General features: G+C 43.2%; 1 protein-coding gene across 1 annotated transcript in view; it reads left to right on the top strand.

Moving 5' to 3' along the window:
- Positions 1 to 429: 429 nt before the first annotated feature.
- Positions 430 to 13,799, top strand: part of otud4 (OTU deubiquitinase 4) — a 110,993-nt gene continuing 97,623 nt past the window's right edge. Inside the window, exon 1 of the mRNA XM_043699024.1 lies at positions 430 to 772. Coding sequence (XP_043554959.1) covers positions 587 to 772 — 186 coding nt within the window. The 5' untranslated portion in view covers positions 430 to 586. The remainder of the gene's footprint in view (positions 773 to 13,799) is intronic.

The following is a 13,799-nucleotide window of genomic DNA, read 5'->3' as shown; positions in this document are numbered from 1 at the left end:
CCGTTTGGCTTTGGGACGACACTGCCAGGTTTTGTTTTGGTTGGAAGGATTTACATCAACCTAAAGCTTCAATCGTGACATGTACCTCCCCATTAAAACACAATCCTGATGTCAAACACTTGTCCTGATGAGGGGATTTTTGACCGAAAAGTCGATTTTTTTTCCCCCCAGCTCCTCGGATGCTGCCTGACCTGCTGTGTTTTTCCAGCACCACTCTAACCGAGACTCTGATTTCCAACATCTGCAGTCCCCACTTTTTGATTATTCCAACACTTGCGTTTACTTCGACGCCGCTGAAAGGGACAACTTCCGGCTGTCCCCGCGCGACAGCTTCCGGCCAGCGACCTCGCGACGCGCTCCGCGGGCCTTGTAGTCCTTTCCTCACCCGGCGCCTGCGCGGTAGGGCAAGAGCGCGACTACATCGTCCAGAATGCATTCTGTCAAAACAAATGGCCGCGCGAGCAGGGTCTCCCGCTCCGGGATAATTGGATCTCGAGCTGTGGAGCGCGGCGCTGGAGAGGGAGCGCGCGGTGAGGAGCCGGTGTAACCATGTGCTCGGAGAGCGGGCGCGAGGCGGCCACTTGAGATGGAGAGGGGCGGTGCTGCTGCTGCTGGCAATGGCAAAGGCAAAAGCCACCAGGCCGTGGAGCGTTGCAATAGCACTGCTCATCCCAACGAACTTCTGCTTGATGAGTACCTGAGGAGTCAGGGTCTGTGTCGAAAGAGAATTGCTAAGGATGGATCTTGCCTCTTCAGAGCTGTTTCTGAACAGGTATGCAGCACGCCTGGGGGGACCCCCCTCATTATACATGGTTAGAATTGAATAATATTATTTGCTATATGCAATCAAGGTCTCCAATAACAGCTCATATTATCTCAGTTGCCTTGCGCGATCGGTTGCCACTCCTGTCTAGAAAAATATGCTGGCCACATTTTGCTTTGCGGTTCTACCCAAGACTTGAAGGGTGATTGGTTGTAAAGCAACTCGTTGGTGATCTGTTGAGAAATTGAACATTTTTACTGTCATGCAGACGTGTTAGTGATATGATTGTTTCTTTGACTTTTTAATGTTTGCCACTGATCTTGAACGTAATGAAAACGTAGTTATATTCAGGTTTTTAATATCTGGTGTAACATGCTGTTGCTAGACTGCCTGCAAATTGTGCTCAACTTCTGCATTGTAACTGGCTGGAGGTTTGGACTTGTAATGGTGTGTCAAGGGGAAAGTCACATCTGGGACATCCAGTCAATGATTTATCTACTTAAGAAACAAGATTTAAGGATTGAGAAAAAGAACAAGAGTGATAAAGGCTAAATCAGAGTCAAGTAAAGTACCAAATAGAAAGAAAAAGGATTGGGAGGCAAAGAAAAAAGAGTTAAACACGAGAAGTTCATTTATTAGTTTTGACATTTTTAAGAAATATAGCAATTGACTACACAGCGGAACAGGAATATAAAAGTTGGTTACAGCACACTTAAATCATTTTCCTTTTGAGTCAGGTGATTGATGTTAAAATGTCATTACAGTGAAGAAAGTTTGCTGCAGTTTGACAAAACATTAATTGGACCACATCTAGAATACTGTGCAGAATTCTGGACAGCATACATTAACAAAGATATCTTGCAGAGCCTTCTGTGGCAAGATTTACCAAAAGAAATCCTTTCCATCAAGGAATGGGAAATGTGGAACCTCATGAAGTTCTTTGTGATAAATGCAATCTGTCAAATGGCAGGCTTTGAACTACACAGAGTTGTTCTTGCTTAATATGTTTGAACAGTTCAGGGCCCCTGAGCAGCCAAGTTCTGCTGTTGGAACAAATCCTATTTACAGTTGGAGAAGCCTCGAGTAGTGCGGAGGAATGTCCCCTGTACAGTCTCGGTGATGGATTAAATAATTTTAGTTCAGTAAATGAGGCTTAGTTTTGGGGATTTATATTTGCTAAATAAATAAAAATCAATGTTATAAATGCATCAAGAATTAAATAATAAACCATGGAATATAGAATATTACAGGATGATTATGGTTAAGGTTTTGAAAAAAATTTATAAGATTGTTGAGAGCTTTCTGTTTGGCTTATTCCTTAAAATTAGGCAATGACTATTTAAGAGAAAAAAATAGGAAAGCTGTTTTCACACAAGGTATGTTAGAAATGTCAGACTTATAGCCAGTGTATTTTATAAGCTATTCCATAATTCAAAGACACAGTGGCTTTCATTGAAAGTAAGCATATGTTGTATGTGTACCATAGTTAGTTATGGGTATAAATAATCATTACCGAATACAATAACGCAATTAGGTCCACAATTCTGATCTAGTATAAAGGGAATTTAATCTTGTATGGTCTGGAGCATGGAGCTTGAGAGGAGCAGAAAAAGGTTTCTTGAAGTCTGAAGTAACTATTCTAACATGCATCCCCCCATAACTAATATATTTCCTCTCTTGTGTACCCCATCTTGTCATGCAATTATTGATTTCAGTGTTGTAACAAATAAAGCTCTTATACGTTATCAAGGACTCATGTTGCCCAAATTCCCCAGCAGTGTTCTTGGAAGAGTTGCCATCTGATTGAGAAAAGGTAACATGTAGCTTCTGCTGCCCTGTATTTGCTTTATGCGGGAAATGAAACTGAAACCTACAATTCAACCTTTCAAAAAAACCGTTCAGAAGAAGAATCATACCAGACTCAAACTGTTAACTCTGTATTTTCTCTCTATCTGTTGAGTTTCTTCAGCATTCTATTTGTTACAGATTTCCAGCATTCACAGTAATTTGCTTTTGGTTGAACATAGTATTGCAGCTATGCAAAGAGCAGACACAATTTCAACATCGCCATCTTTTAATTTGTAGGTCAAAGCCCTCCAGTAATCACCACACTGGAACTTGCCTGAGAACATTGAGCTCGTAGCTTCATGACATTTGTGCCAAGTACATAATGATTTTATGCCATCTATTTACGGCAAAATAAATAATATCTGTTGAAGAATAACTTGTTGCATCCTGAGCCATCCATATTTTTTCACAAAGTAAAACATTGTAATTAATGTCTCAGATATATTTAATTAAGATTTGAAATTGAGGCTTTTTGGCTTGAATTCACCAGAACTAGGTTGCAAGAAACAGACTTAGAAAAAGAGACATCATGTTATATAGCATGAAAAGAGGAAGGTGATTGGTTGGGCTGTGTTCGAGTGGGAATGCAGCAGGAAAAGCTAACTTAATTCTCACAAAAGGCAGGTAGTTCTGATTGAGTGTTGCTGTGGGAAAGCAGCAGAGCTTGACATGCCCAATGACCCCTTTTGGTTTTGAGAAACGTACAACACGGACAAATTATTTTTGTTGTTGTAAACCATGGTTCTGAATATTTTTATATGTAACTTATACCACGTGCAAATGCGTCACATTGCCAGCTGCTCAAATTGATATTGAGCTGCATCAAGCAACACATGCCATTGAATGTCGCAGCGAGCAGCATGCTGCTTGTACTCAACCAGCCCATGCTGGCAAGTCTCAGAAAAGTATATCTACCGTTAGATGTGATTCTGTTATTGAATATCATTTGTTAAATAATCTGGACTGTGCTAACGGATACAGGAATATTAATTTAAGATCACTGGCTGGGCTAGCGGTGTGATACCTATGTGCATAAATACCCTGTTTTTTGTAGACACATGAATTGAGACATTATTTTTTTCCACAAAAAAGAGATTGTGGAGGCAGTCAGATTTTGCATCTCCATGACAATATCTTGACCAATTAGAATCTACCGGCCTGGTCTAAGAATTAAGATTGACATTTTGATGTTCTTGTAGCCAAGCCAATGACTGCTTAAGCAATCAGCACCCTCCCTCTTTCTGCATAAAATTATGTGCATTTTTTCTAGCCTCCTAGTTCTGATAAGTGCAATTCAAAGTTTTCAACTTCTAATCTTTTTAGCATGCTTTACAGTCTGTATTACCAAATATTTAATGAATGATTTGGCAGGCAGTTTTTGTACAGTTATGCAGACAAAGAGGCCCTGGCCTGGGTTTTGCATTCATCAGTAATTGTGGTTGATCTTAAAAAAGAAATAATCCAATAAGGTTTAGGAATCTTTGTTGTGAGGGTTTCAATTTTCTCAATATTCGATTCTGGCACCAGAATTGGGGGAATACAAGGTAATAGCTATAACATGAATCAAGCAAAACAGTTAATCACCCTGAAGGATTCTCATAGCAAGCAGAATGCATTGATTATCATTCACATTTATGGATTTTCAAGGGTAAAATAAAGATCAAGACCAATGGCTATAAAGTCAAAGTGAAAATATGATAATCAGTTTAAAACAAATCAAATTTGAGCCAATATTTAAAATAATGTGGCAATTTTACAAATTTATTAGTTTTTCAGGGCCTGTGAGGTTGTTCAAAAGTGGATATGGCTTAGGACGTCACTAAAACCGAACTAGACCTTATTCACTAATGTGTAACTTATTTGAGGCATTTTAAATAGTGTCATTGCATTGTGGAAAGGGAAATTCATATTGGTTCAAGTGATTTTCTTTGTATCTGCAGAGACTTCAACAGTGTATTCACTGACAGTAACTTCTGGATTTCACTGCTCCGTTCCTTAATTGAAATGACTGATCAATGACAGTTTTGCCAACTTGTACAAGCACAATATGGGCTTCTGTTTTTCACTATTGTTTTTGAGTATTTTTTCAAAATACTCTGAAATCAGTTTTCTATACCTTCATAAAATGTTTCTAATGGTGGCTTAGACTTTGATGTCTCTACCATATAACATGAAATATTCCACAATATTCTGAAATTACTGTGATATTTACTTTTTATGAGCTATATCTTTTTTTTTCAAAAGTATCTTAAAACTGAGTTTGATCATATCAATATTTGGAAAAAGGTTCATGTGGTCTTTGCTGTAAATCATATTTGTTTTGCAAAGAAATAAATACATATAGACTTATGATATAATAACCTCAGGATGTCTCAGAGCTCATTACAACTGATGAGTTACTTTTGAAGTGTAGTCACTTGGAATATAGAAAATCTGCAATAAATGTGTGCAGAACATCTGCAAATTTAATGAGCAGATTGTCAGTTTTAGTGATATTGATTGAGGGATAAATATTGGCCAAGACCATTGGAAAATCCTATCTTTTTATGTACTATAGTGTTACGGAATCTCTTCATCTACTCGAGATGGTCATTGGAGCCTGTATTCAAACTTTGGAGACATCTATCCATTCAAAAGACTGTTAACAGTAGGGAGGAACAGATTTAAGAACAGTTTCCTAAGTGCTTTCAAAATGTACCTGTGTACATGCTGAAGAGGGACTGTTTGACATAGCCAACAAAGAGGCAGGCGTAGCTAGAAACCATGCGAGTGCCCATGGCCACCCACTGGATTTGGAGGAAATGGGAGGAGTTGAAGGAAAAGTCATTGAGGAAGAGGACTAATTCGACAAAGTGGAGGAGTGTATTGGCCGAGGGGGACTGGATGGGTCTGTTGGAGAGGAAGCAACTGACGGCAGTCATTGTGTGGAATGGACGTGTATAAGGACTGCCCGTCCATAGTGAAGATTAAGTGCTGGGGTCCAGGGAGCTGGAAGTTTACAAAGATGTGGAGGGCATGGTCAGTGTCCCAGATGTAGGTGGGAAGTGCCTGGACTAAGAATGGAGTCGAGTGAGGAATAAATGAGTGCAGTGGGGCAGGAGCATGCCGAGACGATGGGTTGGCCAAAATGGTTGGGCCTGTGGATCTTGGGAGCAGGTAGAACTGGGCAGTGCAGGGCTGGCGCACTCTGAGGCTGGAGGCGGTGGAGGGGAGATCACTGGAGGCGATGCAGTCATGGACCACATGGGCATTGGTGGCTGGATGGGTCATGGCGATGTCGTGGTCAAGGGGGAGGTAAGACATGGTGTCGGAGAGCTGACATTCAGCCTCTGTGACATAAAGGTCCGACTTCCAGACTACCACCGCCCTGCCATTGTCAGCGGGTTTGATGGTGAAATAGCGATTGGTGCGGAGGGAATGGAGCGCTGCACGTTCGGAGGGGTGAGGTTGGGGTGAGTGAGTGGGGTGGAGAAATTGAGGCAGCTGATATCAACTTGACAGTCAGCAATAAAGACGACTAAGGCAGCTAAGAGGCTGGGATGGGGTGTCCAAGTGGGAAGTAAGGTTGGTGGGGGGAGAAGAAGGGAGTTTGAGAGTCTTTGTCAAAACAAAGTGGTGCAGAGGTGGTGGGAGAAGAGCTCCACGTTGTGGCGGGTACAAACCTCATTGAGGTGGGGGCAGAGGGGCACGAATGTGAGCCCTTTACTGAGGACAGACCGTTTGGCCTCAGAGTTCGAGGTCAGGGGGATGGTGAATATGAGGCAAGGTTTGGGTGGGGTTTCGGGTTTTGGGCGGGGGCAATTTTCAGAATCTCAGCATCACTCCAGGGTCCTGCTGCCGATCTACAGCACTCCTTTCCCTCATCGTTTGTCCAAGCCCATATATGGGAAGCCTTCAAAAATGAGATAACGAGAGTCCAGAGAGAGTATGTTCCTGTTAGGGCGAAAGGCGAGGCTGGTGGGTGTAGGGAATGCTGATGACTAGAGAAATTGAGGGTTTGGTCAAGAGAAAAAAGGAAGCATATGTCAGGTATAGACAGGAGAGATCGAGTGAATCCTTAGAAGAACGTAAGGGCAGTAGGAGCACAAGTTAGAAGGAAATCAGGAGGGCAAAAAGGGGACTTGAGATAGATTTGGCAAATAGTGTGAAGGAGAATCCAAAAGGATTTTGTAAATACATTAAGGTCAAAAGGGTAACTAGGGAGGGAATAGGGCCCCTCAAAGATCAGCAAGGCAGTCTGTTTGCAACCGCAAGAGATGGGGGAGACACTAAATAAGTATTTTGCATCAGTGTTTACTGTGGAGAAGGATATGGAAGATATAGAATGTGAGGAAATAGATGGTAACATCATGAAAAATGTCCATATTACAGAGGAGGAGGTGCTGAATGTCTTGAAACGCATAAAAGTGGATAAATCCCCAGAACCTGATCAGGTATACCCTAGAACTCTGTGAGAAGCGAGAGAAGTGATTGCTGGGCCTCTTGCTGAGATATTTGTGTCATTTGATGGCCACAGGTGAGGTGCCGGAAGACTGGAGGTTGGCTAACGTGGTGCCACTGTTTAAGAAAGGATCTTAAAGACAAGCCAGGGAACTATCGACCAGTGAGCCTAACGTCGGTGGTGGGCAAGTTGTTGGAGGGAATCCTGAGGGACAGGATTTGCATTATTTGGAAAGGCAAGGACTGATTAGGGATAATTAGCATGGCTTTGTGCTTGGGGAATCGTGTTTCCTGAACTCGATTGATTTTTTTTTTAAGAAGTAATAATGAGGGAGACTCGGCAAGATGGCGGCGATTCTGTAGAACTGCTGTGGACAGCTCTGCCTAACAGCCAAGGCATACTGGTGTTTATTGCCATCCCTGGCCAACTTATGTGGTGGAATTATTAGTTTAAAACCTTATAGAATTCATATTTGTTAATATTTGGGAGTGGGAAGGATACCAAAGGGAAAAGGAGCAAGCAAACAGCAGCAGGGAGGACACTCCCCTGCAGCACCCACCACACCAGAGACTGCAGCAGCAGCCTCTCCTGAACCCCTCGGGGACCTGACAGACTCACAGGAATTGGCTGCGGTGATGGAGAGATTTACCTTGAAAGTTGGGGCTGTGATTGAGGAAATCCGTGGGGAGATTCGTGCCCAAGTCCAACCTATCACATCTATGCTGCAGAAGCATGAGCAGAAGATCCAGGGCCTCGGGGAGAGGCTGGAGGAGGTGGAGGGTCGAACTAAGGCCTCCGAAGCTGCGATGGAGTCCTCATCCAGTCGGATCCAGTTCCTGGAGCGAGAGGTTGTGGGTCTTGAGACCATATCGACGACCTCAAAAATAGAGGTCGGAGGGTAAATCTCCAAATTGTCGGGCTCCCTGAAGGTGGGGAAGGTCAGCAGCCAGTCAGCTTCTTTGAAAGCTGGCTGCCGAAGTTTTTGGGCCTTCACATCGAGTCCAGCAGGCTGCAAGTTGAAAGGGCTTATTGGGTTACAGGGCACAGGTCAGGCCCAATGCAATGCCACCCTGCTCGGTCCGAGTGCACTTTTATTCATAGAAGGACAAGTAAAAAGTGATAGAAGCTTCCAGATCCTTGGGAAAAGATCCACAGGCACTGCTGGACAAGGGGTCAAAAATCATGTTTTTCCAGGATTTCTCTGCAGCTTTAGTTTTAAAGAGGAATCCTAGGCTGAAATTAAAAAGAGGCTGAAGACCCTGGGCACCCAGTACTCCATGAGATTTCCCGCAGTGCTCCATTTCAGCCACGAGGACTCAGTTTATACATCTGACTCAGCGGATAAAGCTAAAAACTTTGTGGACACTTTAAAATAGATGGTTTGGCCTGAAGAATACAGTTAATGTTTGTTCTCTTTTCTATCTTTCCCCATGTTTCCCTTTTTTTTTGTTCCTTTCTTTCTCCCTAATAATTTCTTTTTTGGAAAGGGGGGAAAAGACTTTGGAATAAGTTGTTCCTTTTTTTTTAATAACTGGATTTTCTGATGGGAAATTTTGTGGATATTCTTTGTTGTCTTACCCCCTTTTTTTTGTTTGTTCTGCTTCTCTTTTAGTCATAATTATTGGTGACATGAAGCCAGGGAGGGGTGGAGTGCTCATCCTGACTGTCTTTTTTTCTGTTGATTTAAGAATCAACTCCTTGTTTTTCTTTCTGGCCTAAGGCTGGGGCACAATCTGGGTTTGAAGGAGCTGTGAAGGAGGAGATGGGTAGGATGAGTGCCCCCTATGGGCAGGGGGAAGAGTCTTCCATTCAAGGTTTAATAGTTGGTTTTCTTTGTAGTTTTTTGGTAGTAATAGTTGTTTATAGTTATGATAGAGTAGTTTTTGTAGAAATAGTTTTTCGAATCTATTAGTCTTCATTTACTGATGCTCGGCACTTTGTAAGCAGGGTTCTTCCTCCCAGGGGTACAAGGGCGTCTGAAAGGGGATATGGCTAAGTGTCTTATTAAATGGTGCGCCTGGAATATTAAGGGAAGTCATCGCCTGTTAAAAGTAAAAAAGTGCTTTCTAGCCTTAAGAGGGAAAGGGTTGATATCGCTTTGTTGCAGGAAACCCGTCTTGATGATGGGGAACACCTGAAATTACAACAGGGGGTTTATGACTGGGTCTTCTTTTCATCCTTTACTACTAAAAGTAGGGGAGTGGCGGTACTTATTCAGAAAAATCTTTCGTTCACATTATTAGAGCAGGTGAAAGGTGAGCAGGGACAGTTTGTGATACTTAAAGCCCTGATACATGGGGAGGAATATGGCATTTTAAACGTCTACTGTCCTCCGGCGCATCCCCTCAAATTTTTGATTAGTGCTTTCTCTAAGTTGAGTGCTTTTGGAACACGGCACATTATTATAGGAGGGGATTTTAATTGTCTTTTGGATCTGACAGTGGGCAAGTTGCCTTGTGGGCCCCCAAATATTTCTTCGCAGGCCAAGCAGGTGGTTGACTTATGCGAGGAGTTGGGGTTGGTGGATATTTGGAGATGTCTTCGCCCTACCTTCATCTTTTTTTTCAAAACCACATAAATGTCACACAAGGATTGACTTCTTTCTGGCTCCCTCAGCCCTTCTGGATTCGATTATGGGTTGTAAAATTGGGAATATAGCTATCTCCGATCACGCGGCGGTATATTTGGAGGTGAAGGCCAAGAGTGAGGGGCTAGGTTTGCGGCACTGGCGTTTGGACTCTTTTTCTCCTTAAGGATTCCAAATTTGTGGAATACTTTTTGAAGGAGTTTCAGGAATTCTTGACTATCAACTCAGGCACGGCTAGTAGTCCATCTATGGTATGGGAGACTGCTAAGGCCTTTGCTAGGGGATTAGCTATATCTTATTCGACTAGCCGGAAATGACAGAAGGAAGAACAGCAGCGTCTACTTGAGACGCGGTTGAAAGCCGCGGAGGCGGCACATTTTGTGTGGCCTTCGGTGACTAAGTTACAGCGGATCACGGCCCTCCAGGCTGCCTTGAATTCAATATTGACACAACATGCGAAGAAAGAACTTGCTTTTGCTAGACAAAGGCTGTTTGAATATGGGGATAGGCCAGGGAAGTATTTCTGACTAGGAAAAAGCGTGCTCTCCAATCCATTACTGCAATCAGAGACAGCGCCGGGGTCCTTACGATGCTAAGGAGATTAATGAGGCTTGTCGGAGCTTTTACTCTGAATTGTATTAGTCTGAAGGCTGTCAGGACAGGAGGGCTAAAATGGAGATCTTTTTTAAGAACCTGGACCCCCCCTCCAGGGGTAACCTTGGAACAGGCCTCTCTCCTTAATGCCCCCTTGACAGTTCAGGAAATACATGAGGCAGCTAGGCATGGGAAAGTGCCTGGCCCTGATGGTCTCCCGGGTGAGCTTTATAAGGAGTTTATGGGGATTCTGTCAGGGTCGATGTTGGAAATGTACAATCACTCCTATATACATGAATGCCTACCACCATCTTTGAGAGAAGCTAATATTTCCTTAATTCTTAAGATGGGGAAGGTTCCTGAGGATTGTGCCTCATACAGGCCCATCTCTATTAAATTCAGATTTCAAGATTCTGTCCAAGATCCTGGCACTGAGATTGGAAAGGGTGTTGCCCCATATTGTTAAAGCGGACCAGACAGGCTTTATAAGGAGTTGTAGGTCCTGGTAATAATATTAGAAGGTTGCTGAATATGGTCCAAGTTTGTCAGCAACGATCGATTCAGGGGTTAGTGATTTCCTTAGGTGCAGAGAAAGCATTTGACCGAGTGGAATGGCAGTTTTTTTTTGTGTCTTAGAACAGTTTGGGTTGGGTGGAGTCTTTGTTAGGTAGGTGGAGGTTTTATATCGCCACCCTCTGGCCGTTCCACCCAGCCAAATGCTTTCTCTGCACCTAAGGAAATCACCAACCCCTGAATCGATTGTTGCTGACAAACTTGGACCATATTCACCAACCTTCTTATCCCGTGAGTATGCTCCCTATAATGTTTACGAGGTCAATGCTACGGAAGCTTATGGAATGGTTTGATTCCTTTGGCATTGTGGGCGGCCCCTCATCAAGCTTACGAAATTTCAGTTGCTACAATGAGGGGGAGGAGTTGACTTCCCAGATATCAGGAGGTATCATTGAGTTCCCTGCTCTCCTTTGTCTGTGATTGAGGGTAGGTAGTGATCCAAACTCAGTATGGCTGGATATATTGAGGTCTCCCAGGCCAAGTGACCTCTTATTAACCTGTTGTTCATGAATAAGATAAGGACAGTTATGGACCATTGCCGGAACCCCATTGTCATTCGTATAGTCAAGGCATGGAGGGCGATGCGTCAGAGTGAGGGTTGTTTATCCAAGACTTCGCCACTTACACCTAAGATGTCATGCCAGGGTTCCAACCAGGGATGATGGACTCGGGGTTCAAACTATGGGCAGCGAGAGGAGTTTCTAGTTTGGGAGACTTGTTTGAGGGGGAGATCATGATGTCTTTTGAGCAACTGAGCCGCAAATACAGGTTGTCTAGTAGAGATCTTTTCCGTTTTTTTCAGGTTAGGGATTTCATCCAGAAGAAGATTACGCTTCTCATTAAGCCCTAGAAGCCCGAGACGGAAAGGCTGTTGCTACGTCCCACAAGCACCCTTTTGGTTAGTGCCCTCTATCGCCTGCTGGGTGGCAGGGCCTGGCAGGATATTAACCAGTTATGCGAGGTCTGGGAGCAAGAGCTAGGATTGGAGATCTCTTCTGAAACATGGGAAAACATATGGGAGAATACTCGAAAGATCTCAATCTGTAATAGGACCTGCGTTACGCAGTTAAAAGTCCTACACAGGGCTCATCTGTCACCAGACTGTCTGGCCAAGTTTAAAAAAGGGGCATCTTCAGTGTGTCCCAAATGTAAAATAAGTGTAGGTACTCTTATCCATTGCTTCTGGACATGCCATAGGCTCCATGTTTATTGGAGCACTGTGGTGGGAGAGATTCGGAGGGTATTGAGGACTGAATTCAAAGTAGACCCGATATCTCTCCTCTTAGGTCTACCGAATTTACCATCTTTAGATGGGTATGGGAAGAAACTATTTAATATTCTTGCATACCGTGCACGGAAGAATATACTGATGAACTGAGTCTCTGACAACCCACTGGGCTTGCTGGGATGGCGGAAATTAATTATGGAGCACATTCCCGTAGACTTTTTTTACAAACATGGTACAAACACGCCGAACACAACTAAATAAAGTTGAGGAGTCGAAGAACTATATATACAAACATGGCGCACCACACAACAGACCATTTTTATAAGACATGGCAGCCCTACTTGAGTTATTTGGAAATAGATTTGTCAGTTATCTTAACTAGGGTGTTTGTTTAACCAGGATGGTTAGATTTTCAAGCTCTGGGCCCTGGAGCGGGTCTCCTGAGTTAATACGGGTATATATACAATGCTCCCGTTCCTTTGTTTGGGAGCTTTGCGCTGAGCATAGCTGTTCTGTACTTTGTGGGCTCTTTTGTTTTCTTTTGCTTTTCTTTTTTTTTGGTGTTGCTTTGCACAGTGTTAAGGTTTGTTTTATATTAGAGGGTAGCTTAATAGTTAGGAGACAGTAGTTGTATTGTAATTTGTGTATTTTTTTCTTATATTGATATTTGTTATTGATTTGTAGTTTTCAATCATTTTATATGTTTGTGAAGTTAAAAAAGAATTTCTAATAAATATATTTACACAAAAAACAGAAGTAACAAAGAGTATTGATGAGGGTAGAGTGGTGGACGTGATCTGTACATACTTCAGCAAGACGTTCGACAAGATTCCTCGTGGTAGACTGGTTAGCAAGGTTAGATCTCATGGAATACAGGGAGGGGAGCCATTTGGATACAGAATTAGCTCAAAGGTAGAAGATAGAGGGTGGTGGTGGAGGCCGACCTGTAGTCCCATTTCCCTGTCCCCACATCGGACGAAGCAAAACGCTCAGAGACACAGTTTGCTTCTATCTTCCTTTATTCCGGGCCCTGGAGGGAGAGAGAACGATACCCATGTGCATGGGGGAATGAGTTCTTGATCTTGTCTGGAACAACAGATTCTTAATGAATTATATAGCCATTTTACAGGGTGCAATATCCAAATAAGGCAACATACATTATTGATTGGGTGATGTTGCAAACAGCGAGTGTCAATGGTAAAGATTAAGCCATCTGGCGTTATACAATGAATGTTCTTAACCTTGTTAACTGGTTTCACATAATGAATGCTTCTTCATCTTGTTAAATGGCTTTACATAATGAATGCTTTTTCACCCTGTTAAATCACTACCCTTGCCTCCAATATCTCATTGTTTATGCAAGTTCTTACCTGATCCACGTCATGCGAGCTGAGCCTTTCTCTCACACGACGCAAAATTTAACCCTTTCCCTACCTGTTCATAACAACTAGGAGAAAATGAGGACTGCAGATGCTGGGGATCAGAGCTTAACAATTTGTTGCTGGAAAAGCGCAGCAGGTCAGGCAGCATCTAAGGAGGAGGAGAAGGAGAATTGACGTTTCGGGCATAAGCCCTTCTTCAGGAATGAGGAGGGTGTGCCAAGCAGGCTAAGATAAAAGGTAGGGAGGAGGGACTTGGGGGAGGGGCATTGGGAATGGGATAGGTGGAAGGAGGTTAAGGCGAGAGTGATAGGCCTGAGAGGGGGTGGGGGCGGAGAGGTCGGGAAGAAGATTGCAGGTCAAGAAGGCGGTGCTGAGTCTGAGGG

This window comes from Chiloscyllium plagiosum, chromosome 1, assembly GCF_004010195.1.
Source record: "Chiloscyllium plagiosum isolate BGI_BamShark_2017 chromosome 1, ASM401019v2, whole genome shotgun sequence".
Lineage (NCBI taxonomy): Eukaryota > Metazoa > Chordata > Chondrichthyes > Orectolobiformes > Hemiscylliidae > Chiloscyllium > Chiloscyllium plagiosum.
The sequence above is the reverse complement of the archived record's forward strand: the minus strand, read 5'-3'. Positions and strand labels throughout refer to the sequence as shown.